Here is a 27972-nt window from a genome sequence, read left to right on the forward strand (position 1 = left end):
CGGGGCGGGCGGGGCCGGGGCCGGGGCGGGGCCGGCTCCCGAGGAGCCAGAGCCAGAACCGAAGTGTCTTGTCCCACGGCGGAGACTTAGCTGGAGTAACGGCCTCCGTGCAACCTTGGGACGCGAACGATGGGTGAGGCTCCGCAGTCCCGGGCTCCCTAGACCGGAGTGGGATGGGCGAGGCCACCCACCGGCGCGAGGGTGGGGCCCCGAGAACGGGTCGCACGTGGTCTCTCAGGATTCCGGGGGCCCCAAGTTAGAGAAGCAAACTGGCGGGGGCTCTGGGGGCACGCGGGTCTCAGGCCTGGCCAGGAGCGCCTGCGGGTGAAAAGGTCAGCCCTGGCGATGGAGGAGGCAGCCGGACCTGAGTGGGCCGGTGCCCCGGAGGTCAGGGCAAGGGGTCTGGGGTCGCGCCACCCGCGCTGAATCCACTCTCCACCTGATTGCCCCTGTGTGACCTAGGGCGTGGACTGCACTTCCCTGTGCCTCAGGCTTCTGGGTTTGGGAAGGGAGGGTGAGAGTGCTCCAACTTACTGTGAAGATGTGGGGAGATGGGCCACCCCATTGGGCCCTCCACGAAGGCTTAGAAAACCTTGGCCATTGCTTGTTACTCTGTTTACTCCAGTTTTACAGGAAAGAAAACTGGGTCAAGAGGTTTTAGTAACTTGCTCCAGGTCACATGGCCATAAGTTACAGAGCCCAGGCCTAGCTAACCCCCACCCCCAACTTATTCTAGAAAATTCTACTGTGAACCCCTCCCAAGGTTTTTCCTCACCCAGTGGACCCAGCTTACCTCTCCCTCCTCCAGGTAGCCACACACCCACATCCGGCTCTTTATTTCAGGTCTCATCTCAAAGCTGAAGCTTGCTGTTCCATGGGGCCACATTGCGGCCAGAGCCTGGGGCTCCCATCAAGCTGCCCCCGTTCTCTGCCTTCACGGCTGGCTGGACAATGCCAACTCCTTTGACAGACTCATCCCTCTTCTCCCAAAAGGTGGGTCTGGGGGCTGAAGGAAAACCATGGGGTGAGGCATCGGGTCTGTAGGAGAATCAGAAGTGGGGGAGATGGCTGACCTGGATGCCCCGCCCCCCACCCTCTCTCCCTGTCTCAGACTTTTATTATGTTGCCATGGACTTCGGGGGTCATGGGCTCTCATCCCACTACAGCCCAGGTTTCCCATACTACCATCAAAACTTTGTGAGTGAGGTCCGGAGAGTTGCAGCAGGTGAGCAAGAGACAGAGCCTGTGTGTTTGTCTGTAGGGGTCGGGGGTGGGGTGGGGTAGGGAATTGGGGAGGTGCTCTGTGAGTGGGATGTGATGGCCAGGAAGCAACGCTGGCCTGAGAGTGCCTTGGGGTCTGGCCCTAATTCTGCCAGCAACTCATGGGTGACTTTGTGCAAGCTGGAGAAAGATCACTTCTTCCCATGAGTTCCAACCCCTCAGTGGCACTGGGGGCCCTTTCAGGGTGTTTCCTGAGTGGAGCATCCCAGGGCACAGGGACTGCGGGGCCGAGGGCAGGTGGGGGAGGCTGGCCCCACCCTGACCTGGCTCCATGTGTTTTCAGCCCTGAAATGGAACCGGTTTTCCATCCTGGGCCACAGTTTTGGTGAGTGCACTGGTCTCCAGCAGTGGGGCTGAGAGGGAGAGGACTGGTACATAGGTTCCCTGAGCCCCTGGGAACTGCAAGGAGATATAAAGGAGTTCGTTAGACACTGACCCATGGGCACCATGCCCAGTGGCCTCAGGCAACCCCCTAAGGGACAGGTGGCCCCATGGATGGCCGTTGTCTCCTGATTTGAGAAGGGAAACAGAGTCAGGTCCGATGCAGGGGCCACGTGGCCCCAGAGAGGGAGCTTCAAGTTTGATGGTGAATGCAGAGCCCCGACTGCTGGTGGGAGATAGGAGCTGGGTGGCCTGTCTGAGGGTAGGTCCACCTCTGGGAAGGAGTCTAGGTAGGACTCGGAGAGCTGGGGAATATCTGCCAACTACTCTTTTGTCCCCCCAGGTGGCACTGTGGGTGGAACGGTGAGTAGATGGCTTTGCAGTGACCACCTCTGGCCCCTCCTCCCGGTGGGATGGGGAGAGTAGGAGCAGGAAGGGGTAGTGAGTCGCAGGCAGCGCATTAGTGGCTTGTGCCAGCTTCCTTTGGAAGCAGCCATGATAATCACTATTGTGAGGACATTCCTGATGGAGTTAAGTGTTTCCACTGCCCATCCCCTCTGCAGAGAACCCTGGAGCATCCAGCCATCACCGGGGTCGGTGCTGGGTGGGGAGGAGGGGAGAGAAAGTGCCTTGAAAGGATAGGAGATCCCCGGTGGCCCAGTGATCAGTACCCTGTCCCCACCTGCACGCCAGTGTCCCCAGGGGACAGTCTGAGACCGTCTCCTTTTCCTCCCCTCTTCATGCTTCCGTTCTTCGGTGTTGCATCATAGTTTTCCTGTATCTTCCCTGAGATGGTAGATAAACTCGTCTTGCTGGACTCCTCACCACTTGCCCTGGACACGAACGTAAGGACGGGGCTTGCGCACATGGTGTCCCTGGGGTACCCGGGTCCCAGATAGTGTCCTCAGCCCTGCCGCCTTGGCGGATACCAGGGAGGCAGGAGGAGGTGGCCGACGGTGGACAAGAGGGCTCAGGGATCCACCCCCCACCGCCCCCAAAGGCAGAGTGGTGCTACCTATTCCCTCGGACTGGACAGGGAACCAGGGTCACGGGCCTGTGTCATCCTCAGAGGCCCTGCTTGTGGCCTGGAGTCTGCAAAAGGCCAGGTTGATCACAACGGCAGGGGTGGAGAGGGGAGGGCAGTGGGCTGAGGAGGCCCTAGGGGTGCGCAGTTGGGCGGGCGCACCCGCACTCAAGTGCCCTCATGGTGCACACGCACTGCACAACTGCACACATGAGGCCTGAGTGTGGACTGGTGGGCAAAGCGTTGACCCCTCTCGCCAGCACCACCAATGACGACCACCAGGGTTGTCACTATATCTGAGTCCTGGCTCTGCCATTTTCCCTGCTGTGTGACTCTGGGCAGGTCACTTTGCCTCTCTGGGCCTCAGTTTCCTCACCTGTAAAATGAGGAGGTTGGACTAGGGCAGGGGTCCGCAGTCTCTGGGACCTAATGCCAGATGATCTGAGGTGGAACTGCTGTAATAATAATAGACATAAAGTGCACAGTAAGTGTAAAGCGCTTGACTCATTCTGACACCACCCTGATCCAAGAAAAACTTGTCTTCCACGAAACTGGTTCCTGGTACCAGGAAGATTGGGGTCCCCGGACTAGATGATGTGGAGGCACCCTCCAGCTCTGACAAGAGTCTTTCTGTTCCCGAGGGCTTAGCCTCACACAGCTCCTTTATCAGCTTCAGTTTTCTTGTCCATAAGATGTCCACAGATTCCGTAAGCGCAACAACCACAGCTGTCTCTTTACCACCACACACCCAGTCCTGGCACACAGTAAGCACTCAATAAGTGCATTGCGTGAGTGGAGAGCTCGTGGGTTACAGTGAGGATCTCCGAGACCGTGGTAACCACCACTCCGGCGTCTTTATTGGTTTCACCCACTGAGCTGACAAACACTGTGCCCCAGGGGGTTCCTCGGGAGTTTCTGGTGACCCTTTGCTCCTCCCGGGGTGGGTGGAGGTGTCACTTCCCATCGCTGCTCCAGGCAGTGGGCCTTGGACGAGGCCAGGCCGTGCAGAGAGTGAGCTGGGCTGGAAATGGGTGCACTGGAGGCTCCCTCCAGGTTGTACCCCCTCCGCAAGTTCCTCTCCACCATGTAGCATGAGAGTGTCAATTAGAACAGACGAACTTGCCGTTCAGTTGGACCCTAATAGTGCACCTTTGCAAAGCACTTGGCAGTTAACAGAGCTCTCTCTTCCCCTCCGTCTTCAGCCCGACCCCTCCAGCTCTCCCGGGCTGCAGGCTGGGCTGGGCAGCTGTGACCGAGGCGGACAACTTGCTCCAGGTCACAGGGCTGACCGGCAGGGGCTGATCCGGTGCCCTACCGCTCTCGGGTTCAAAGTATTCTCGGGCTAAAAGGGTGTGCCGCTGAGTGGAGGGTGGGGCTGGGCGAAGAAGTGGGTCCCTGTCCGCCCAGCAGAACCCACGTCTCCTTTAGGAGATAGACAACTTGCTGACCTGCAAGCGGAGGGCCATAGAGCATGTGCTGCAGGTGGAGGCCTCCAGGAAGCCCGCGCAGGCGGTCAGCCCGGAAGAGATGCTGCAGGGGTGAGTGGCGGGTGGGACCAGTGGGAGTCGGAGACCTGGGGAAGCTATGGACCACCGAGGGGGGCAGTCTCGGGCCTGGAGGAAGCTCTGTCTCCTAGTCCCAAATCTGCAGCACACCTGTTTCTCTGTGTGCTCACCTGGCGCTCCTTAGCCACCCCGGCTGGGACTTTGTCTGCCGTCACTCACCCGACCCTGTAGCTGTGCCCTTCGCCCCACCCCTCCACAAGCTCTCTGCCACTCCCGGTACCCACACACACAAAGACACACACACTCACACAACACTGACACAGACATCCCCATTGGTACAGGCGCATGTCCTTGGCGGGTGGCCTTTCCCCACCTTCCTCTTCTTTTGCTTGGCCCCCCACCCCCGCCCCAGGCATCCAGTGTCCCCTCTTCCCCAGGTTCCTGAAAAACAACAGCCACGTGGGCGAGGCGTGCGGGAAGCATCTCCTGCAGAGAGGAACCACACAGGTGGCCACGGGTAAGGGGCTCGCTGTCCAAGGCCTTTGCTTATGGGCATTGTCCTTTCTGAGGAATGACAGTGGCTAAGCTTTACCACTGGTTGCTCTGGACCAGGCGTGATCCTAAGCGCTTCGCAAAAGTATCTCCTTTAATGCTCCTACTGACTTAAGCATGCTAAGTTGCTTCAGTCATGTCTGATTCTTTGCGACCCCGTGGACTGTAGCCCACCAGGCTCTATGGAGTTCTCCAGGCAAGAATATTGGAGTGGGTTGCCATGCCACTGCCCTATACTCATCCCATTTAAAGCAGGAGAAATGGAGACTCAGATGGGCCAAGCATGTGCTAGGTCAGACGGCTGCCGCACATCCCAGAAAGTCACATCCTATGGGGAACTTAGTCAGGGGTCTGGGGGCTCATTGTCAAGGCACAACGCTGCCCTGCTCTGCCAACCCGGTGTGCTGGGCATCCAGTGTCCAAGGCGAGGCTTAGAGGACCCCCACGGGGCAGGCGACTTTGAAGATGTTTTTCAGAATGGAGAAGTTGAGTTGGTGGCACCTTGGTTTCAGGGCAGCATCAGGCATGTGTTTTCTGCATGTTATTTCCCAATATATTCAATCAGGAAATCTCCACCCAGAGTCCGCTCTGTGCCCAGCCCCAAGGGTGGTGAGCCAGAGCCAATACCTGGCTGGCACGACCCCAGGGGACGCCATCCACAAGTGCCCTTGCTGGCAATGACTCCCCGAGGAGCTCAGAGAGCGTGGGCAAGCTCTTCTGGACTCCTAGACCTTCCCAGGTGACTTCAGTTTATGAAAAACCAAATGAGGCCAGAGTCCAAAGTCCAAGTGCGCTGGGGGCGGTGGGGGGGGAGCTGAAGGAATTGTGAAATTACCCCAGCTGCTAGGGGTGGGGCCTTGGGAAGTGATGGGGACCTTGATTGGAGACAGTAGGGCAGCCCCCAGTGGCCATCATGTGGGGACTCGGGTGGCCAGAACTGCTAGTTGTTCAAGAGAAGCCAAAGTTCGGCTGCGCTGGCATTTTTTTTTTTTTTTTTCTTTTCTTTTTGGCCACATGGTGGGGTATGTGGGGCCTTAGCTCGCCAACCAGGAATAGAACCTGGGGCCCTGCAGTGGAAGCGCGGTGCCTTAACCCCGGACCACCGGGGAAGTGCCTGCTCTGCTGTAGATTTTCTCAGAAGTTGCCAACCCACCATTAGGTCAAGGGGAATATCCCTGAGTGGGTTGGCGACCTGTTCTTGTCTTAGTCACCATATCTGCCCCCCCTGCAAATCCATCATGGAGAAGGGAGGTGGAGTGCAGAGGCTTATGGGCTCCGGCTCCCCTGATGGCAGACTGGAGGGGCCCCGAGGCAGAAGTGGGCTAATCTGGAATAAGACGGGGTGCCTGGCGAGGCTGGAGAAGCCGATTAGGGCAGCCCGGGGTCACGTGAGACGGTGAGCAGACGCTGGGCCAGGTGTCCAGGGGGTGGGAGCAGAGGAGAGAGGCGTCCTGGGCAGTGGGCAGGCGGCTGGATGGCTGTGTCAGGACAAGCCCCTCTGTGGCAGTGTGGCCCTTTGAGGCCTGGGGTTAGCCTACAAGCAGACCAAGCAGCCAACCAGACAGGGTGACCCCAGGGAGGCTTCTCCTGAGTCCTGACCCCCTGACAGCCCTCCACTGCATTCTGGAGCAGGTCACACCCCCATCATCCAGCCCAGCCCCCCAGCATGTGTGTTTCTTTCCTAGGGCTGCCGATACAAAGCCGCACAGATGGGGCAGTCTACACAGCAGATATTTATTCTCACAGTTTGAGGCCAGAAGCCAAGATCAGAGTGTTGGCAGGGCTGTGACGGGCCATCTGAGCCTCCCCCCAGCTTCTGGTGGCCTCAGGCGTTCTTTGGCCCATGTGTGGCCCCGTCGTTCTCCCCAAGTCTTCCCAGAGTCTGAGATGAGAGCACTCTAGGGAGAAAAAAACATCAAGTAAGGGAGTTCAGAGTTGGGGCCGAGCTTGTCCTTTGCTCTCTTCAATAGGAGGCCCTGGGTTGACCTCGTGGAGAAGGTGACCTCTGAACCCAGCGATGCAGGGAAACCTCCAGGAAAGGCTTGAGGCAGGAGCTTGATTGGGCTTCTGGGAAAAGCAGGAGGCAGCAAGCAGGGCGAGGAGGGAGGTCAACTCCGATTTTATCGGCTTCTTATCCGCGTTCCTGTCATAGCCCTGGCCCAGGCTGTCTAGAAGCAAGCTCAGTTGTTGGCGTGAGGTGGGGAGAGCCCTGCTCCGGGTGGTTTCGTGACCATGGACAGTCCCGTGTCAGCACCCGGCCGCTGCGGTGCTGACTCGGTCACTAGCTGGGCTGCCCTGGGGCTGCAAGCATGATTTGTTTTGTCTTGTACACTTGAAACACAAACATTGGACACGAGGGGAATTTTGAACAGGTCGCTTGTGTTTAGAATAGAAAGGTTGTGTGTGAAAATGCAGAGTTCCAGTTTCTTTTTGTTCATTTGTTTGGCTGTGCCGGTCTTAGTTATGGCACGCGGGATGTTTAGTTGTGGCCTGCGAAGTCTTAGCTGTGGAGTGTGGGATGTAGTTTCTCAACTGAGGATTGAACCTGGGCCCCCCAGGGTTGGGAGCACAGAGTCTTAGCTGCTGGACCATCAGGGAGGTTTTCTTTTGAAAAACTCAAAGAGCTGGCGACACCCTCCCCACAGGCAATAGCAGCTGGACGGAGACCCCACCATGTGCTGGTGGGTGCAGCACCCACTCTGCCCAGCTCCTGTGGGTGTCTGCGTCCGTGAGCTTGGCAGGTCCCCGCAGAGAAGGGGAGTGGTGTGCCACCTTCCCAACACCTCGCACAAGCTCTCCAAAGGCAGAGATTTCTATGGGCTTTACCCCATAGGCATGCTGCTGCTGCTGCTAAGTCGCTTCAGTTGTGTCCGACTCTGTGCGCCCCCAGGGACAGCAGCCCGCCAGGCTCCTCTGTCCACGGAATTCTCTAGACAAGAATACTGGAGTGGGTTGCCATTTCCTTCTCCCAATTCAGCCTCTAGTCCCTCTGTTTTCCCCAAAGGACCAAGGTGGGGCTGAAAGTTCCAAGCTCCTAATCATGGCCTGATCTTCCTGGTGACCAGCCCCCACCCTAAAGCCATCCGAGAACCACTCAGGATCACCCCATTTGAACAAAAGACACTCCTATTGCCCAGGAAATCCCAAGGGATTTAGGAGTTCTCTGTCAGAGACCAAGTGTTAGGACAAAAGATGACACTTTAGGAAGGGACAGTTTTGGGGAGCGCTTGCCAGCAGCCAAAGAGCAGGACTCAAAAATACGTTGTATCATATCACCATGGCACAATCGGCTGTTCCAAGAAAGGGGGGAGTCTAGGGTTCTCATAACATCTGCCTTCAGAACTGTTTTCTTATAAAATGTATATCTCATGCAACTTTCCAGGGATTTCTAAACCCTTGGAGGAGGCGTCCCTCACAAGTCAGGGGCTGGGCCAGCCTGAGGGGTCCCAGCCGCCAGGCTGACCTCAACCTCAACCCTCCCTGGTTCCTTCCCAGTAAAACAGATGCTGGCGTCTGCCTCTGTGTGGTTGTTGAGGGAATTAAATGAGGTGAATTGGCACAAAGCCCTGCTCATGGCTGCTGGCACGCGGTGACTGTGGGATTGGAATCTCACTGAAAAAACACCACGCGCCAGTCTCTTTCACGACCAGGAGCACCAGGGCCACATGCTTTTGGACCTGGAGCTTGGACTTCTTATTTAAGTGACATCTGCTGTGGCCCACCGGTCTGAGAAACACCGTTCCTGCCCTCACAAAGGTCACTGTCACAGGAGAGGCAGGCAGGAAAGCAGACAGGTGCGGGAGTGCCCAGGTGGGGCGGGAGTGCCCAGGTGGGGCGGGGGTCAGCTGGAGGCGAGGCTTGGAAGAGACGGAAGACAACCTCAGGGCGGGGCAGGGCCTCAGGGCAGAGAAAACAGCACTGTGGGGTCCTCAACACCTTGGGGGTCACCCCACCCCCAAGATAAACCCCCCCTTTTAAGTCTTTTCACATCCTCTGAGCAGCAGAAGCTCAGGCTTGGAGGAGGGAGGAGGGCAGTGAGCCTGGAGGCCAGGAGACGCAGGGGTCAGCTCCAGCCCTGCACGTGCAGCAGAGCCGGTCATCTGTGCAGGGAGGTCGTGGCCAGAGCTGAAGGCGGCCCAGCGGCCTCGGCCGTGGTTGCATCAGGCAGCAGTGATCTAGTAGTGCAGTGACCAGAGCGTCTTCGGATTACATGCTCCTTCCAAGCATTTTGAGTCACGAATGCCTAAGAACCCCCACCAACAATTGGCTATGGGACTGCCCTGGTGGGCCAGTGGTTACGAATCCGCCTTGCCAATCAGGAGACATGGGTTCCATCCCTGATCCTGGTAGACTCCACTTGGCGAGGGGCAGCTGAGCCCATGAGCCTGCGCTCCTCATCAAGAGAAGCCATGGCAGTGAGATGCCCACACCACTGCAAAGAGCAGGCCCCGCAACCAGAGAAAGTCAAGTGCAGCCACAAAGACCCAGCACAGGCAAGAATACTTTAAAAAATCAGCTGTGGACAAAAAAAGAGACCAGATAATCCCCTTGTCCTCGTGGAAGCTGTGACCTAGCAGAGGAAAGAAGCACAGGCGGTAGATGACAGAAGGCATTAGAAATTTCTGGGGACAACAGAGAGAAAGAAGTCATCTGCGGTCATCTGTGCAGGTTGGGCGTGAAGGAAGGTCCCGGAGGCCTGGCTGGGAGCGTGGTGTTTGCGCAAAGGCAGGTGCGAAGGAAGGGGCAGCCTTGCTTCTCTCAGGCAGCACGTCTGCGGGGTGACCACGTCACTGCATTCTCTCCCCTACTCAGGCCCTGCACCACTCAGATCAGGCTGCCTCCAGGCTCTGAGATTCTGTACCCTCCCTGACACCCTGCAGCCTTTTTTCTTTTTTTTTTTTTTTAAGTACGAAAGAACACAGGAAAAACTGTTGGTTTTATTGGTATTAGAGGGTAGTTTTAATATAAGCTAAATACAAATGATTGTTAGATATTCAGTCACTTTTCTTGCCAAACAATATGCCAAGATCAACCTTGAAGCATTTATACAAATGAAAATGTTTTCATTTTTAGAGTCCTCAATTAACTCTAAGGACTCCGTATACAAATTCGAAAACTTGAACTTATCAATGATTCATCAAAATGTTGCCCTACTAATAACTGAGTGGTAAAAAAAAAAAATCTGATTTTTGAATTAAATAGCTCCAGGTGAAGCCATGTAATTTCCCACATCTGTTATCTTTGTATTCTGCACAAGAGTTCCAAGGCAAAGATTACTTCTAGTTTTATGCCCTACCAGAGTGGATGACCCGTGTGGCTGGCTCATCACGGCCTCTTAGCCTTCTTTCTTGAGAGATCCTTCACTCCTTTAGGGGGAGGCATAGGAGTTGGTTTCCATGGAATTGGGTTATAAAAGGCTGGTTCTGGATAAGAATCCCCACTGTAAAAAATGGGTTCTTTTTCTGAACGCATCCCTCGTGCTTTTCTTCAGCAATTGTCTTTCTCTTTTCACGTTCTTCCACTTCTTTCTTTCTTTTCAGCTGTTGATTTAATTCCTACTGGTCTTGGAGAGTCTCCTAGGCTGGCATGAGGTGGCTGTGACGCACCCTGGGGACATGGGCACTGGTGACGGCAGTGTTCGGTTATATGAGCTGATGGCGGCTGCCATCCTGACTCCCGCTGCCCTTTCTTGAGGGGACATTGCCCAGGCGGGAATTGCTGGGCCGTATGTCACTGTGCTGTGCTGTGCCTAGTTGCTCAGTCGTGTCAGACTCTGCGACCCTATGGACTGTAGCCCACCAGGCTCCTCCGTCCATGGGATTCTCCAGGCAAGAATACTGAAGTGGGTTGCCATTTCCTTCTCCGGGGGATCTTCCTCACCCAGGGATCGAACCCGGGCCTTCTGCATTGCAGACAGATTCTTTGCCATCTGAGCCACACAGGATAGGTGGCCCCTGTAGGGACTGTGGCAGAGAACCCAGATGGGGCTGGGACCACCCAGACCTCCCCCTGACACACAACCTTTCTTTTTTGGCTCAGTTTCTCTTCAACAAGTGATGACGTTCCTCTTAGCTTTTTGGTGCTTCCTGGTACATAAAGATCCCAGTGAACATTTCGGGGTTCCCAGAGATGAGATTGTGATGCCAGGTGGGTAGCTGTTCCCACCACCACCGTCACTCTGCTCCCTCCAGGATGGCTTGCAGGCACCTGCCTGGGCCACTCCAGTCCGTGGCAGGGCAGCTACAGGCAAGCTCTGCTCTGAGGAAGCCCGAGAGGATACTCAGGGTGGTCCCTGCGGGCCCAGACTGAAGTGATGAGCCCTGGCTGGAAGGACCCAGGGTCCCTGGAGAACTGAGCTGTGTCTCCACCCCCCTCCACTTGCGACCAGCGGTGCTGAGTTCACGCCTTTCTGCTTCCTCCCAGGTGTGTGGCTGAACAGAGATCGGAGGATCACTTGGGTGAGTGCTACTGTCTTCCCGACCCTTCACAGTGCCTGTCCACCTCTTTCCTTTTTTATGGTAGTAAGAGATATATTGTACAGCATGATAAACAACCATTTTCAAACCATTCGTGGCATTAAATGCATTCACGATGTTGTATAGTTGTCACCAACCCAAAATTGTTCACCATCCCCAATGAAACCCCTGCACCCGCTAAACACCACCTCCCCCGTCCTCCTCCCCCAGCCCCTGGAAACTGCCAGACTGTTTTCTGTCTCTCCCAGTTGACTCCTCCAGGCACCTCGTATAAGTGGGATCACACAATGTGCGACTTTTTGTGTCCGGCTTCTTTCACATAGAGGAATGTTTTCAAAGTTCCCTCATGTTATAGCATGTGTCGGAATTTCATTCCTTTTGTGTCTGAGTAACATGGACGTGGGCCTCCCTGGTGGCTCAGAAGTAAAGAATCCCCTTGCCAGTGCGGGAGACACGGATTCGATCCCTGGGTCAGGAAGATCCCCTGGAGAAGGGAATGGCATTTTTGCTTGGGAAATGCCAGTGGACAGGGGATCTTGGTGGGCTACAGTCCATGGGATCTTTGCCTGAGAAAGTTTTTTTTTTTGCTTGGGAAGTCCTGTGGGCAGAGGAGTTTGGTGGGCTACAGTCCATGGGATTGAAAAAAGTCACCACCACTTAGCAGCTAAACAACAACAAATATGGATATACCATTCATCCGTGAAGGCAAGGCCTTCTGTCGGCCGTGTTGTGACAGACTTGCAGTTCCATCTCTTTCCTTACGAGTGTCTGGAAGAAAGACACCCTACACAGACAAACACAGACATTCTACAAAGACAGACTCTTGTTCTAGGGCTTTTTTTTTTCATTGTTTAGGTGTTTACATGTTGTTTAGTTGCAAAGTCGTGTCTGCTGCTTTGGGACCCCAAGGACTGTAGCCCACCAGGCTCCTCTGTGCATGGGATATTCCAGGCAAGAATACTGGAGTGGGTTGCCAAATGGTTACAAATGCTTAGATGGATTTGGAATGACTGGAAGGGCAATAGGAGTTCCAGGGCAAGGCAGCCGACAGCTGGGGGAGGGCGTGGTCAGAAGTCCCTTAGAGCAGGTGGGCCGTGCCGGGCCCCAGGAGTGGGATGGGGAAGGGAGGGACGCTCAGGTAATTGTGACCATACAGGTGAGGCCTTGGAGTCGGTTCCGGGCGTCTGAGGGGCGTTCCTGCTGGAGGGTGTGAAGACTGAAAGAGGTGAGAGGGGGACTGGTTAACAAAAGGCCTTCGAGGACTTCGCGGGCGGTGCAGTGGTTATGAATCTACACTTGAGGGCTCAGCTTTGATGCCTCGCTGGGGAAGTTCTGCATGCTGCAGGGTGTGGCCAAAAAACAAGCCAACTAAAGGCCTCAGAAAGTGGCAGGCAGCCTGGAGGCAGCCTGGTGTGTGACAGGAGTACTCTAGAAACTCAGCCATCTCTGCCACAGAGAGGCTGTGTGACCTTGGGCAAGGCACTTACCCTCTCTGAGCCTCGGCTGTCTTGTGCAGAAAGAAAAGGCATTCGTTCGTTTATTCATTCACGCAGCCAGTTGGTGAGCCGCCAGGAGGTGCCAGCCCCTGTGCATGCCTTCCTGGGGGGCGGCTGTGAAGACTAGCTAAGGTCACGTCCTGAGTGACCAGCCACCGTGCTGTCACTTCGGCGCTCACAGACGAGGCTCTTTCTGCGACCGTGTAAGAGGGTTAAATGCTCTACACTGTGAGACGCTAGCATTAGAGGAGGGAAATTCTGGCCCCATGGAGCCTGCTGAGAGCTGTCGCCCAGGCCCAGGCGTGGACGCGAGGCCTGAACCAGGGCATCAGCCAAGGGGATGGGAATGTTCGGAGTTTTGTTTTTGATCCAGCTAGAATTTGTTCTCAAGCAAGGAAGGGTTGTTTGTTTGTTTAGTTGCTCAGCTGAGTCCAACTCTTCATGATCTCATGGACTGTAGCCTGCCAGGCTCCTCTGTCCTTGGGATTTCCCAGGCAAGAATACCAGAGTGGGTTGCTCTTTCCTCCTCCAGAGGATCTTCCCAACCCAGGGATCGAACCCAGGTCTCCTGCATTGGCAGGCGGACTGCTGAGACACTGGGGAAGCCCGTGGAGGGGTAGGGATCCATTTTCATTTTCCCCAGAGGAACACCAGTGGGTCCACCACCAGTTATCCAGGGCTGTCCCTACCACGGGGCTCACTCTCTGTGTCTTGTCTTCTGGGTGCCCATTCTTGGTGGGGGAGGCGGAGCTTACGGCTCAATCCCAATCAGCAGGGTCCTGGAGGCCCTGATGGAGAGATCTTCCTCCAGGGAGAGTCTCCTGGCTGGCCCCCCGGGCCTGAGTCAGGCTGCTGTCCCAGCTGTCCGCTTCTGAGAGCACAGTTTGGGGTTTTTAAGTTTCTGTAGTAGAGCTACTCCTGCCAGTTTATTAACTTTTAGACTGTTTATTTACTTTTTTATTTACTTGGCTGCGTGAGTTCTTAGCTGTGGCACGAGCAGTCCTCACTGTGTCTTGGGGGCTCAGTCATCGGGGTGCGTGGGCCGAGTTGCTCTGCTTAGAGTCTTAGTTCCCCACCCAGGGTCGCACCGGCATCACCTGCATTGCAAGGCGGATTCTTAACCGCTGGACCACAGGGAAGTCGGTTTGTTTGTTTTTGAGGGTGTTTGGAAATGCCCTTCCAGCCTCGGGGACTGTGCCCACAGCTGCTCTGCAGGGGCAGCCATGTGGTCATCACAGGGCCCAAGGGAGAGGGCCACTCACAGATGGGAAGACTCCCCTTGGGGCAGAAATTAAATCACCAAAGAGACAAATTCTAGGATGGGCCTGTCCCTTTTTATGTCCCATCGATCTCTTTGTCCACATCAAGTCGCACGTTCTAGTTCCCGTTTCTTTCTAATACGTTTTGATAGCAGATCCAGTCCACTCCCCTTGCTCTTTCACACATTTTCTTGCTTTTTCTTGCATATTCTCATTTCTGAGTGAAGTTTAGAATCATTGACTTCTGTTAAAAATTATATTGGGATGAATTTGTAGAATACTTTGGGAATTTAATTATGAAAGTTATGAATGGGGCTCTCCCAACTTATAATAAAGGCACCACCTCAGTTCAGTGAGGGGCGGGCAGTGGGTTATCTAGATGGAAAAGTATGACCCCAGGTCCCTGCCTCACACAATATACAAAAAATTAATTCACCGTGGATCATAGATCAAATATGAAGGGTGAAACAGTAATGTTCTAGAAGAAAAATTAGGGAATGGCTTCATGACCTTGAGGTAGACAAATATGTTTTAAGTAGACAAATACACACACACACACCATGAATCAATGAAAATGTTGATAGATACAGCTTTATTAAAATTTAGAATTTCTATTCATCAAAATAGAATAGAAAAAAAAAAAAAAAAGAGGAACTTCCCTGGTGGCTAAGACTTTGTTCCACCAATGCAGGGGCCCTGGGTTCGATGCCTGGTCAGGGAACTAGATCCCACATGCTGCAACTAAGACCCAATGCAGTCAAATAAATAAATATGAATAAATATTTTTTTAAAAAACAGAATATTAATGAAAAAGGGGACTTCCCTTGTGGTCCAGTGGCTAAGACTCTGCGCCCCCAATGCAGGGGGCCCAGGTTCGATCCCTGGTCAGGGAACTACAGCCCACATGCCACAACTAAGACACAACAGAGCCGAATAAATAAATAAATAGACAGGCTTGCGGAAGCACTCATATCTGGAATATGTAAGGAACTTCTACAAATCAATAAGATTAGAGGCTGACAACCTCATTTTTTAAAACTGGCGAAAGATTTGAACAGGCCCTTTCTGAAAGAGGCCATCCTGGTGGCCGATGAGCACATGAACGGTGCTGGGTGCCATTAGTTATTAGGGCAGCGCAAAAAAAAACCCAAGCAAGAGACCTTCACACCCGCTCCACAGCAGCTAAAACCGAAGTCGTGACAGTAAGTACCAAGTCTCGGTGGGGTTGTGGAGAATCCAGAGCTGTCCCACACTGCGGGAGGAAGTGTAAGTTGATGCGGCCATTTTGGAAAACTGGCAGTAACTACGGAAGGAAAATATATGCAAATTCTGTGCCCAGCAATCTCAATCCTAGATATACACCCGGCAACGCTGTATGCTCCAGAAGACACGGCAGCTTGATTCATAATAGCCCCAAAGTGGAGATCACGCAAATGTCTATCAACGATAGAGTGCATAAACTGCCACGCATTCATACAGGAGTGTGAAAAACACACATACAGACCAAAAGGAGCCCGAACCCAGAAAGAGCACTATGACTCCACGTACATGAAGGTCGAACAGCAGCAAAACCGTTCTAGGGAGCTAGAGGTCAGAACAGGTGGCGTCCTTGGAGAAGACCCCCAGAGGGAGCAGGCTGGTTGCTGAGCAGGTCCAACCTCCACCGGGGTCATGGTTACATCCTTCCATGACACATGTACCCATGTGTCAGAAGCCATGATGAGGTAACACTCAGGTCTGTGCACTTCATTATAAGTTACACTTGAATTTATTGTTGTTGAGTTGCTAAGTCGTCTGACTCTTTTGCAGCCCCATGGACTGCCCATCAGGCTCCTCTGTCCATGGGATTTTTCAGGCAAGAATACTGGAGTGGGCTGCCATTTCCTTCTCCAGGTGATCTTCCCATCCCAGGGATCAAACCCACTGAATCTCCTGCATTGGCAGGTGGATTCTTTACCACTGAGCCACCTGGGAAGCCCACACTTGAATTCCAAAAGAAACATATAGATCAGGGAATGGAAGCACACTAGGAAAAGAAGGTCAAGGGAGGGATGGAGAAGAAAAGAAAAAAAGACAGAAGGAGATAAGATGCGCCCAGCAGCTGTCCTCAAAGGCTTTTTGGAGCCTTCATATTGTTGCCTTTGAGGAAAGCACTGCACAAACCCAGATCTGTGTTCTGTTTTCACATCTGGAGACATGCATGGAGGTGATATCCCTCAGAGACCTGCCTTTAATTCTGTTGAGGGCCTGCCTGGGCCATCAAGCCACAGGATCCCAGTCCTGGTGGGAGAAGCAAAATTAAGGCAAGCCTGAGAGACTGAGCGCCGAAGAATTGCTGCTTTTGAGCTGTGGTGTTGGAGGAGACTCTTGAGAGTCCCTTGGACTGCGAGGAGATCCAACCAGTCCATCCTAAAGGAGATCAGTCCTGAATATTCATTGGAAGGACTGATGCTGAAGCTGAAGCTCCAATATTTTGGGCACCTGATGCAAAGAACTGACTCACTGGAAAAGACTCTGATGCTGGGAAAGATTGAAGGTGGGAGAAGGAGACAACAGAGGATGAGATGGGTGGATGGCATCACCGACTCAATGGACATGAGTTTGAGTAAACTCTGGGAGTTGGTGATGGACAGGGAAGCCTGGCCTGCTGCAGTCCATGGGGTCGCAAAGTGTCGGACACGACTGAGCGACTGAACTGACTGAACTGAGAGACTGGGGGTGGGGGGCAGTCTGTGCCTGAGCTGCGTCTGGCGCCATCTCCTGTCACCTGTTGTTGTTTAGTCGCTAAGTCGTGTCCAACTCTTTTGTGACCCCATGGACTATATATAGCCCGCTAGGCTCCTCCATCCAGGCATGAATACTGGAATGGGTTGCCGTTTCCTTCTCCAGGGTATCTTTCCAACCCAGGGATGGAACCCACATCTCCTGCCTTGGCAGATGGATTCTTCACCGCTGAGCCACCTGGGAAGCCGGTCAGCTGCTGACTGAGAGACAGTTGCTTTGCCGTTCTGATCCTCCGGGGAGGCAATAACATGTGGCATGTCTGGGTCCTCAGTAAATCTTCATCCAGCAGGCCTGTGGTTGACAGGGGGACCTCTGTTTCTGGACATTGCAGCCTGAGGAGGAGATAGCTGGAAGGGGTCAGAGCAGAACCAGGATGCGTTTTCTTGGCTGGCCAGATAGCTGTGTGTGCGCGTGTGCAGCTTCCTCAAGATGCTGCAGGGGAACCGGACACTAACAATCAGTCCATGTGGGGGCGCTCTTGAATTAAGCCACTCGGCACACACTCACTGAACCCCGTGCCTGTCACACGCGTGCTGAGAGCTGTGGACACAGAAAATCCCCAGCGCCCGCCCTCAGTGGGCTCTCGGCCCAGAGCAGCGCAGTCCAATAGAAGTATGACGTGCGCTCATGTTAAAGTCACACCTTCTTGTGGCCATAGAAAAAGAGTGAAAAGAAACAGGTGAAGTCAACTTTCATAATACCTTCTAACTCAGTGTATCCAAGATGTTGTCACTTCAGCATGGAATCAGCATAAAAGTCGAGATATTTGACATTATTTTTTCATACTAAGTCTTTAAAATCTAGTGAGACAGCATGTCTCAGGCTGGACGAGCCCCAAGCCAAGCCCTCAGTAGCCACGTATGGTTACCGTCTCATGCCTCAGTCCTAAAACCTCGGTCTGAAATGGCCCAGGGTCACTTCTCTGCATGTAGTTGCGTGGCCACACCTGGCAGAGGGGGGCCTGGACATGTCGTCTGCCTGGGCCGTGAGCCCAGGAGGAGGAATAACGATTACGGGGACAAGAGTCTCCAGTCTGAGTGAGGTGAAGCCTCTCTTGAGGTGGTGATGTGGCTAGGCAGCAGGCTTGGTCCTGGTTGGGTGCCCGAGGGGGGCGTCTGCTGCTCCCAAGAGAGCTGGGTTTCCATCCACAGCAGCGCCTGGGGCCTCGTGGCAAGAATTCACTGGGGTTTTTTGTCTCTGCAGCCGGAGCACTGCTTTGATTTCGTCAGCAGGGAGCTGTTCGTGCACTACATCAAAAATCTGCAGGCCCAAGTCCTGCTCATCAAGTAAGTTGGAACCAAGCACCCCAGACAGACCCGAGTTTCAGGAATGCCCAGGTCTCCTGGTATGAGACCACTCTGCCATCTTTCCTGGGCAGCCCCCGACGGGTCGCTGGTGTGTGGAAGGCAGGCGAGGGGAGGGGGATGGGGAGAGGGCGCTGGGGGTGGGCAGGGATGGCACCACACCTTTCCACGGGCGTCTGTGTCTGGAGGGCAGGGAACACTCAGGTGTAGAGGGACCCGCAGTCAGTACCGCCTGGCCCCGTCCTCCAGCCATGCCGGGCCCCGCGCATCCCCAGGCCAGCCCTGAGCCTCCATCTGCTGTCCCCCCTCCGCCATCCTCAGCTAGAGGCCATCTGCCGCCTCTGGGCCCCACAGCCCATTGAACATCCTTCAGGGGGGCTCAGGTGCCACGCTGCTCCACTGCATTCAGCCTGGACATGGGACCTGGCAGGAACTGTGACTTCCAGGGACACGTCTGCCGAGCACAGGGGTTCAGAAGGCAGGGACTCATGGGGGGCAAATCCAAACCCCAGGGAGGGATGCTGCACACCCTCTGGGACATCTAGACTTTACAAGTGAGATAACGGGCGCTGCTGCGGGCGTGGAGCTAGAAACTAGAACCCTGCCAGGCTGCTGTGCGACTGTAAAACAGTGCAGCCACTTTGGGAAGGTCTGGCAATTTTTCAAGCCCTAAAATCACTGTGTGACCCAGCAGTTCCACTCCTCGGTGTAATCCCAGCATCTGTCCACGTCAGTGAGTGCTGGTGGCTCACAGCAGTGTCCTTCAGAACAGAATGAACCGAGTATGGGAGGCAACTCTACTCCGATGTCCGTCAGCTCACCGACAAGCAAATAGGCTCCATCCACACGATGAGATGGAATGACGCGGTCACACTACAACAGGCAGGAACCTTGAAAACATACTCGTTGAAAGAAGCCCATCGGGAAAGCCCGCATACTGTGTGATTGCATTCACTTGCAAGTCCACATCCATCATGTGCTCAGTCGTGTCCAACTCTGCGACCCCATGAACTGTAGCCCTCCAGGCTCCCCTGTCCATGGGGTTTCCCAGGCGAGAATACTGGAGTGGGCTGTCATTTCCTCCTCCAGGGGATCTTCCCGACCCAGGAACTGGACCTCCTGCATTGCAGGATCCCCTGTGGCTCAGCTGAGGTGATAAATAGGATCTAAAATTGACTGTAGTGATGGCTGCTCACCTCTGAATGTACCAAAATCCATGGAACTGTACATTTTAAATGGGTGGAGTTAACTCAATAAAGCTGTTCAAAAAAGCACGCTCAGAAGCCTGTTTAGATCCTGGCTCCACCATTCAGTGGCTGTAACCCTGGGAAGATCCCGAGATGAAACTTGTGCAGGCCTTGCTGAGCTGCGAGGGCCAGTGGGGACTGAATGACTCAGCCCTGAACTAAACCTGGGCTTGAAGGGCCCAGCGGTGGGAAGGTTAGAGGGACTCTCAGGCTTGGGCCGGTTTCAGAGCCTAGAGCCCAGGGCAGAGGCAGGGCATGCAGGGAGTGGTCCCAGGTGAACCTTCCTTCTCATCTTACAGAGCAACGGAAGGATATTATGCCATAAGAAGAGAGAACGACGGCAACAGGGAGCCCATGATGTTCGTGAGCAGCTCACTGAAGTCTGTCCTGAAAGAGGTGTGTGCCCAGGGTTCAGGGCAGCTGGGGTCGGCAGGGGCTCCCAGGCTGCCCTGAGCTCCACCTGTCCATCTCTTTTCTTGCGCTGGGACCCCTGCTCTGGGCCCAGGTCTAACAGGTAACCCCAGGAGCTACCAGGCCTCATGTTCCACTGTGGTCCCTGGAATCACATATAAACCAGCACAGAAAGCAGGCTTTTCATTGGCAGAATCTCCTGGTTTTATTGTCCTCCTGGGCCATGCCCAACTGAGTGGTTCTACAATTTCCTGGGGTCTCAAATGGGAACAGATGACCAGGCCCACCAGTGGGTGCCAGGCTCCAAGTTGGAGGGCTGGCACGTGCGCTGTGACTTTGATGTTTGCCTGGGCCCCTGGGAGCACCTGGGAGCATCACCTAGTACAGACAGCCGACACTGGGGCCTGAGCAGACAGCTGGGCGTCATCACAAAGGGGACGCCCCTGTGTGCCGGGCAACGTTCAGTCCTTCCTGCTCTGTGGGCCTTTCTCCCAGGCAAGATGGAAAAGCTGCTTGTTCCTTCTTCAAGTGAATACTATCTGATGACCAGACCCAGGAACAGCCCCTGGACTCTCGAGCTCTACCACCTCAGCTCAGAATGGCCTAAAACCCGAGGGCTGGGCACTTCCCTCCCAGGAAGGCCTTTCCCACTGGCTCTGAGCCAGGCCCGTCTGCCCCCTCCCCGACTGACTAGGGCCTGCAGAGCTGTGGACACGTGGAACCGCTGGGAGGCGGCCTTCCACTGGGTCACCTCATCCCATGTTCCCTTCCCTCCCCAGAGGTTCCAGTACGTGGAAGTCCCAGGCAATCACTACATCCACATGAACCAACCCCAGCAGGTGGCTGGTGTCATCAGCTCCTTTTTACAGAACAAGGAAGGAACCCCAGCCCCCCTGTAGCCCTGGGCCTGGGGCTACAGCCGCCTGCTTCAGCACCAGACTCCCAGCTCCCAAGCCCAGACCAGCGTGCTGGGGACAGGCCCCTGGTCCCGAAGACCAGCACAGCCAGAAGCGAGTGCTAAGGCAGAGCTGGGGGTGGGGGCGTGGAGGGGTGTACTGACTTCAACATCTGTGACTTCTGGGGGGTGGGATGGTGTCTGTTTTATGACTAGGCAGAGGGTATGTGTGAGGCCTGAGATAGGCCCAGCTGGCTTTTATAGTCCTTTCTTGCCACCCAGCTGCATGAAAAATAAAATGCTCTTGTATTCTGCTTGTGAGGCCGTCTCACTGCCCACAGGGGCTTCTCTATCAGGAGGAAGGGGTGAACACAGCAGTCAGTCAGCCCTGAGAGGAGAGTCCGGAGCCAGACGGGGACGGGACCCAGGACAAGGAAGGAGCCAGCTCTGGGCCAGGGGCTTCCGGAGGCCAAGTCCTCGCTCCGGGCCCTAGGACAGCCGAAGCACACAGGAACCGACGGGTGACTCTGTACTTCACCCCACCCCGTGGGCTCAGGTCTCCGGGGTTTCACACAGCGGCCCCTTGGCCTGGGCACAGCCGTTGAGATGGGTGTTCCAGGACCCCGGGTCCTTGCTGGCTGTACACTGCCACCCAGTCACCACCCTGCTCCTCGGGGCCCGTGGGGGTGGGCGAGGCTCAGTAGGGTCGGAACTTGCGCTGGGCCCGCATCAGCTCGATTCTCTGCTTGTCTTCCTCGAACTTCTTGCGCAGCTGCGCGATATCTGGGGTGAGGGGGCAGGAGGGGAAACAGGGCCGGGGTCAGACGGCAGGCGGGGCGGGAGCTATGCCCCGTGGCCCCACTCGAGAGGACAGCAGCACCTCCCGTCAGCCACCACTGCCCTGGTTGGCGCTCAGCACAGCCTCCCCCATTGCCTCTGTGCTAGGAAACGGTGCAGATGCTGCCAGGAAATGGAACTGGGCCACAACCCAGTCAGAGGACACAGGCTGAAGTGGAGATGGCATGCCTGAGGTTTCAGACAGAAACTTTACCAGGTCAATGGGACTTCCCTGGTGGCCCAAGGATTAAGACTCCGCCTTTCAATGCTGGGGACTCAGATCCCACACGCAGCGGGGCCACTCAGCCCTCATGCCACAACTACCCGAACCCAGGCACCTCAACTAGAGAGGGACCCACCCATCATGGTTAAGAGCCTGCTCACTACAATTAAGACCCAACAAAGCCAAATAATAATAATAATAAAAAAACACTACCTCTGTTATCCCCTCCACCTCCAACACACACCCCGAGGTGAAGGAAGAAGGCTTTGGGGGTGCTGGGAGATCCCCGGGACCCCTCTCCCAGCCTAACAGACCAGGGAGCTCCACGCAGCTGGGGCTGGCAGAGCGGCCACAAGACCACGGCCCGGGCACCCCGGCAGGGGGGTGAAGGACAGGGCCCTGGGGCGCCTTACGCTCCATCTTGGTCTCGCGGTGCTGCCAGGCGTAGAAGTTGAGCAGCTCCTTGCGGGCGCGCTTCCGCCTCTCCCGCTCCAGCACCCGCAGGCTGGCCGCCTCCGTCCTCGGGAGCACTGGTCGGCGGCCCCGGCGGGTCACCTTCACCCAGCCCTCCTCGTCGGGGACGCCTTCCTCCTCCTTGGCCTTGGCCTCCTCCTGCAGGTTACAGGGCCGGTGACGGGCGGGCGCCTGGGACCCACCCTGCGGCCCCAGGAGCCCCTCGCCGCCTCCTCTCCGCTCTCCCTCCCACGCCTGACACCACCCCTCCGCCTCGGCTGCTCCCTCCACGCCCAGCACCATGTGCCCTCACGCTGCTCCCTTCCAGCCCTGATCGTCTGCCCCGACCATTTCCCGCGAGAGGGGCGCTTCCGGCTGGATGTTACCAGCTGGGAGGCCCAGCCAGCCGCCGCCCGTGCGGAAGCCCCACCTCCGCTATCTTCCGGTCGTAGGTCTCCATGAAGGCGTCCACCTCGACCCTCAGGGCCTCGGGGTCCGGCACCGAGTCCGTGTAGTCTCGGATCCACTCTGAGGGGGAAGAGGGCGAAGGAGACGGGGATTCCTAGGCCTGCCTCTCAGGGGCCCCCCAGGACCTGCAGCGGGGCGGGATCTCCTCCCCCAGGCCGCCGGGATGCCCACCCTGAGGGCCAGGCGACACGGCAGACGCGGTCCCCAAAGCTGCCCTCCCCGCCCGGGGCCGCGGTACTGACTGAGGACGCCGCTCCTCACAGGGTGACTCTCAGTGGAGACCAGCAGGGGGCCCTTCAGGGCCAAGGCGGCCGACATGCCGCCTGGCTTCTGGAACACCACGTAGGCCACCTGGAAGCCCTAGAGGAGAGAGGTCAGTGGCAGGAGCCTTCCCCAGGGGCGTCTCGCCCCAGGGCCCCCCACCCGCCCTCCGCCTGACTGCCGCGGGCCCAGGGGAGAAGGGCTGTACTAACCCAGGGGTGGGGTGCCCACACTCCTAGCTACGCAACTTCTGCTGAGAGCGACCCGATCCAGCGTCTTCACCAGGGAGCGGTGGACCCTGGGGCCTGTTTCACTTGCGGGAGGGACTCGGGAGGGCGTGCTCTCCCGGGGCCAGGAGTGGACGGACAGACGGGGCGGGGGGCGCCCGCAAAGTCCCCTCAACAGGAGGAGGTGTGGGCTCCCGGACACAGAAAAGGGAGACCAGGGCCACCGAGCCTAAGGGAGAATCAACTTCCGCGGGGGGAAGCCAGCGGTGGGGGTGCTCAGGGAGGCCCCTTGGGCAGGGAGCAGAGATGTCTTTGAGCTTCCCCCCCCAGGACGATGGAAAGAGCCGGACAGGGAGGCTCCAGGACGTGGCAAATTCAGGTGGAGGCCGCTCAGCTGACAGGCCTCCTAGACCACAGGTCAGGACGGGCCTGACCACAGGGAACACCCTAACTGCTGCGGCCACCCCCGATGCCACGTTCCCCTCACAGGCCGGGGACACCGCTCGGCCCTGCACACGCCCTCACTGCCGCGGCCAGGTCCTGCAGGCTTACGGGAACTGGTTTGGGGTGAAAGAACTTCGACTGGGGCTCCTTTGGGCTCTCAGCAAGCTCTGGCTTCTCCTGTAACTTCACCGACTGGACGGGCCCGCAGGGGGAGAGGAGGCGGGACAAGCACTCCTGCCAGGGCAGAGAGAAGTGCAGGGTGAGCCTCCCGCCACACCGAAGCCCCGGAGTCCAGCCTGCAGGGCGGGCACAGAGGGCCTGGGCACGCCACCCCCTCCTCAACACCGAGGTCACAACCCCAGCCCCCCACGGCCCAAGGGGGCCACCTTTTTTGACTTTGTGTTCAAAGCTGTGGGTAAAAGGGGACTCCAGAAGGAGGAGACAGAGGGGAGACGGAATTCAGGTATAATTTTTTGGCTTTATGACCTAACCCTGCTGGAAGCATGTGCCCAGGGTATGCTCCGTCTGTTCCGGAAAGGGACTGCTCCCTTTGAAAGGCCACCTGGCTGAAAGATCTCTTTTCCCCTGTCAATGTCTCTGAGGGATCTCCAAAGGAGGAGTGGGTTCTCAACTTTTCTTTTCCCACTATTACAAGAATGCATGCGTGCTAAGTCACTTCAGTCATGTCTGACTCTTTGCGACTCCGTGGATGGTAGCCCTCCAGTCTCCTCTGTCCATGGGATTCTCCAGGCAAGAATACTGGAGTGGGTTGCCATGCCCTCCTCCAGGGGATCTTCCTGACCCAGGGATTGAACCCAGTCTCTCAGAATAGGTGGGGATGTTTTTAATTGTATTTTGATTTTATAAATTTTACTACCTGAATCGCCATTTAGAAATAATTAAATCTCCCCTGTTGGAATCAGGTTGGTGGTTATCGCTGGCAGGGGGAAGGGGCGCAGCAGGATTTCTGGGGCGTGGGCGATGCTGTTTTTCAGTCTGGGCGCAGATGACACAGATTTGCTCAATCTGTGAAGTGTAGCGAGTGCTACACCTGGGCCCAGGTGCTTCTCTGTTCATACACTAGTCTTCAGGAAACATTAAAAATGACATCCTCCCCTCTCACTGTTTCTCTCTTTAACTGCAGAGGAATCTTTTAGAAATTAATATTTCTTTTCTGGAAAAAAAAATCATTGGAAATCCAGCAATTCCTTTAGTTTCTCTTCTGCAAATTAAAGAAATACTAAATTTAATAGCTTTTGTGAAGAAAAAAAAAAGTAACACATATCTGCATGCATGCTAAGTCACTTTAGTCATGTTCAGCTTTTTGCAACCCTATGGACTATAGCCCACCAGGCTCCTCTGTCCATGGAATTCTCCAGGCTAGGATAGTGGAGTGGGTTGCCATGCCCTCTTCTAGGGGATCTTCCTGGAGGGATTGAACCTGTGTCTCCTGCATTAGCAGACAGGTTCTTTAACACTAGCGCCACCTGGGAAACCTCTGAATAGTAGACTCAGAGGTAATTTTACTTTCTCCTACTTTTCTAATTTTTTTTTTTACTATGGATGCGTATCAATTTAAAAAAAAAACAACAATGTTTATGTTGTCAGACTTCACACAAGTAGTTAGCACAACCTTCACAATACTCAAGAAAAAATGTGAGAACAAGTGTCTGTCCTGGAGGAGGGCATGACAACCCACTCCAGTATTCTTGCCTGGAGAATCCCATGGATAGGCAGGCTCCTCTGTCCATGGGGTTGCAAAGAGTAGGACACGACTGAATGACTAACACTTTTGGTTTCAAGTGTATCTGTCTTCAGGTGGAATTATGCTTGGCAGACATAGTTATGCAACAACTGCTTTAGGCAACAGAAGACTTTAGCTGTACTATAATACTACCTGCAATGGACATGTATCAATTTTATAATCGGGGAAAAAACATGTAACTCAAACAATTCTGGGTAACATAAGAAGCTATGGGCTCCCTAGAGAATTATATGTAAAAAAGGACATCTTTAAAATGCCAACTTCCTGTTGTAAGAGATGCAGACTTCCAGACACCACCCCTCGGGACTTCAGTTAGCTGCTTCCCTCTCATCACTGAGGACTGGGGGGTGGGGGGCCCACAGGAGCCCCTGCCCCAGGCTCAGGTTCCCTTCCAGACACCCGTTTACCTCTGTGCAGTACGGGGGCACATTGAGGACAAAAAGAGTCCGCTTCTGAGGCCAGGAAGACTTGGTGCCTTCTCGAACTTTGTGCTCTCTCACATAGAGGTAATGAGAAGACTGCTGCTTTTCAGAGAATTTGATTGGAATGGCTGGAAGGAACATGGGAACGGGGAGGGACGACACACGAGTCAGGTTCAGGCTGTCCCTTTTTAGTCCTGTGTGCCTGTTGGTCCGCCCATCCACCCATCCATCCTTCACTGAGCTCTTCTCCTAGGCAAGGCCTGTGCAAGATGCTTGGGCAGGCTACACAGCTGAACGAACACCATCTGCCCAGGAGGGGCTCCAGTTGGTAGTAGAGAGAATTTTAATGGGATGCGAAAGGAGAGAGGTTCAAACTGCTGCTCTGGGAGTAAACCCCAAATCCTTACCACGGTCCCCCGTGTAGCCTCTCTTCACCCCATCTTCCCCTCTCCACACCACATACCTCCTCTCTGTTCCTCCAATCAGCCAGGGCCTCACCCATGCTGCTCTGAAACATCAGCCCTCATCCTTCCACCCATTCTTCAGGTCCTTACTCCCTCGGGAGAGCCTTACATGCCAGGTTAGAGCTACCCGCTTTGTGCCTTAACATCTCTCTCGGTCTCTAAGCCCCTTGCTGTGTGATGATTTGGATAATCGCTGGCATTCCCATAAACTTTAATCCTGTCACAAGAGATGCAACCTTCCAGACACCACCTCTTGGGGCACGGAGAGGATCCAGAGGATCCAGCTGCAACCCTGCACTCAGGAAGCTCACGTGGTGAAGTGAGAGGACAGAACAAGTCAGCATGTGACAAGGTGGTATCCAATAGGAAGGAAACACACAGAGTGAAGTAGCGCAGGCTAATGGGTGAGACGCCTTTGGGGACCACCTCTTTGAGGAAGTAACATTAAAGCCTCCACCAGGGGCTTCCCCAGAGGCTCAGTGGTAAAGAATACACCTGCCAATGCAGGAGACACAGATTGGATCCCGGATCCGGGAAGATCCCACATGCCACAGAGCAACTAAGCCTGGGCACCACAACTACTGAGTCTACTCCAGAGCCCAGGAGCAGTAACTGCTGAAGCCGGCATGTCCACCTAGACGGAGCCGGTGCTCTACAAAAGAAACCACTGCAATGAGAGGCTCACTGCAACCAGAGAGCAGCCCCGCTCCTGGCAACTAGAGAAAGGCCCAAGCACCAACCAAGACCCAGCACAGCCAACAATAAATAAAATTCCAAACAGGAAGGAAACATGCAGAGTGAAGCAGTGCAGGGTAATGGGTGACACAGGCCTTTAGACATCTCTCAGGACCACCTCTTTGAGGAAGTAACATGAAAGCTTCGACCAGAATGACACGAAGCCCTGTAACGGGGCAGAGCTGTCTGAGGAACTCAGAGGAAAAAGACACAGTAAGTACAAAAACTCTGTGGGCGTAAAGAGCTTGTTGTCTCGGAGAAACAGAAAGACAGAGCTTGTAGGTCAGCTAGAGCCAGGATAGGAGGGATGTGATGTCTGGATTTTGTTTTACGTGCTAACTTTAGTCACTGCAGAGAGTTCGTCGGGGATGGGCGTGTGAGGCAAGATCTGAGTTAAATCTGACTTTAGAAAGAACATTCTGGCAGCTGAGTGAAAAACAGAAGGCAGGGGAACAGGCGAGGTGAGCGCTGAGGCGGCTGGACCAGAAATTGCAAAAAGGGGCTAAGTGGATGGGTGTATCTCAGGGGGAGGAATATAGACAGACGCAAGTTCGCCCTGGAAAAGTGTAGACGGAGGTGCGCTCACTCAAGGAAAGCGTTGGCCAAACTAGGCTCGTCCCGAGCCAAGTGAACCCAGACGAGAACAGGTGCCGCGTGGGCCGAGGGGGCCCGGGGCTTCAGAACCTTCTGGGGCTCACGTCCAAGCGTGTGACTGCTCCTCGGGGTCCTGACCCACTGCCGACCCCCCAGGCTCTTCGTGGAGAAGCATGGCCGCTCCCCAGCCTCGCGCCCCGCAGCCCCTTACCTGAGTAGCCGGGCAGGGTTGGAACCCCCGAATCAGATTCCCGCGCCGCACGCTTCCTTCTGCGCGCCACCATCTTGCCGACCGGAAGCTGCGGGGGATGCTGGGAGTTGTAGTTGGTCGCTGGTAGCCGTTTCCGTGACGACGGCGCCTCCTGGGGCCCCGCCCTCTCGGTTCCAGGCCCGCCTCTTGCGACCCCTACTCCCCGCCTGCCCCGTCCCGCGGTCCTCCCAGGGCCCAACCTTCAGTTCAGTCG

General features: G+C 55.3%; 2 protein-coding genes across 10 annotated transcripts; one reads left to right on the forward strand and one right to left on the reverse strand.

The window, feature by feature from the left end:
- On the forward strand, window positions 33-20936 carry SERHL2 (serine hydrolase-like 2). 9 transcript variants are annotated; one of them, XM_018048850.1, is made up of 13 exons: window positions 33-133; window positions 844-993; window positions 1112-1225; window positions 1565-1606; window positions 2006-2025; window positions 2433-2507; window positions 4115-4224; window positions 4629-4708; window positions 10783-10890; window positions 11167-11201; window positions 17962-18044; window positions 19609-19705; window positions 20500-20936. In XM_018048850.1, exons 1-13 carry the CDS (start codon window positions 130-132, stop codon window positions 20617-20619), a joined length of 1038 nt encoding a protein of 345 aa, XP_017904339.1. In that variant the 5' UTR covers window positions 33-129; the 3' UTR covers window positions 20620-20936. The 9 variants fall into 9 exon arrangements, with proteins under 9 accessions (XP_017904339.1, XP_017904341.1, XP_017904340.1 ...); XM_018048852.1 differs by lacking the exon at window positions 10783-10890; XM_018048851.1 differs by lacking the exon at window positions 2433-2507.
- Window positions 20899-27812, reverse strand: RRP7A (ribosomal RNA processing 7 homolog A). The gene is made up of 7 exons (XM_018048859.1): window positions 27720-27812; window positions 25701-25843; window positions 23637-23762; window positions 22839-22956; window positions 22559-22656; window positions 22089-22287; window positions 20899-21398 (listed from the first exon to the last, which is right to left on the reverse strand). Exons 1-7 carry the CDS (start codon window positions 27790-27792, stop codon window positions 21313-21315), a joined length of 843 nt encoding a protein of 280 aa, XP_017904348.1. The 5' UTR covers window positions 27793-27812; the 3' UTR covers window positions 20899-21312.

This window comes from Capra hircus, chromosome 5 (genome assembly GCF_001704415.2).
Source record: "Capra hircus breed San Clemente chromosome 5, ASM170441v1, whole genome shotgun sequence".
In the NCBI taxonomy this organism is placed as follows: Eukaryota; Metazoa; Chordata; class Mammalia; order Artiodactyla; family Bovidae; genus Capra; species Capra hircus.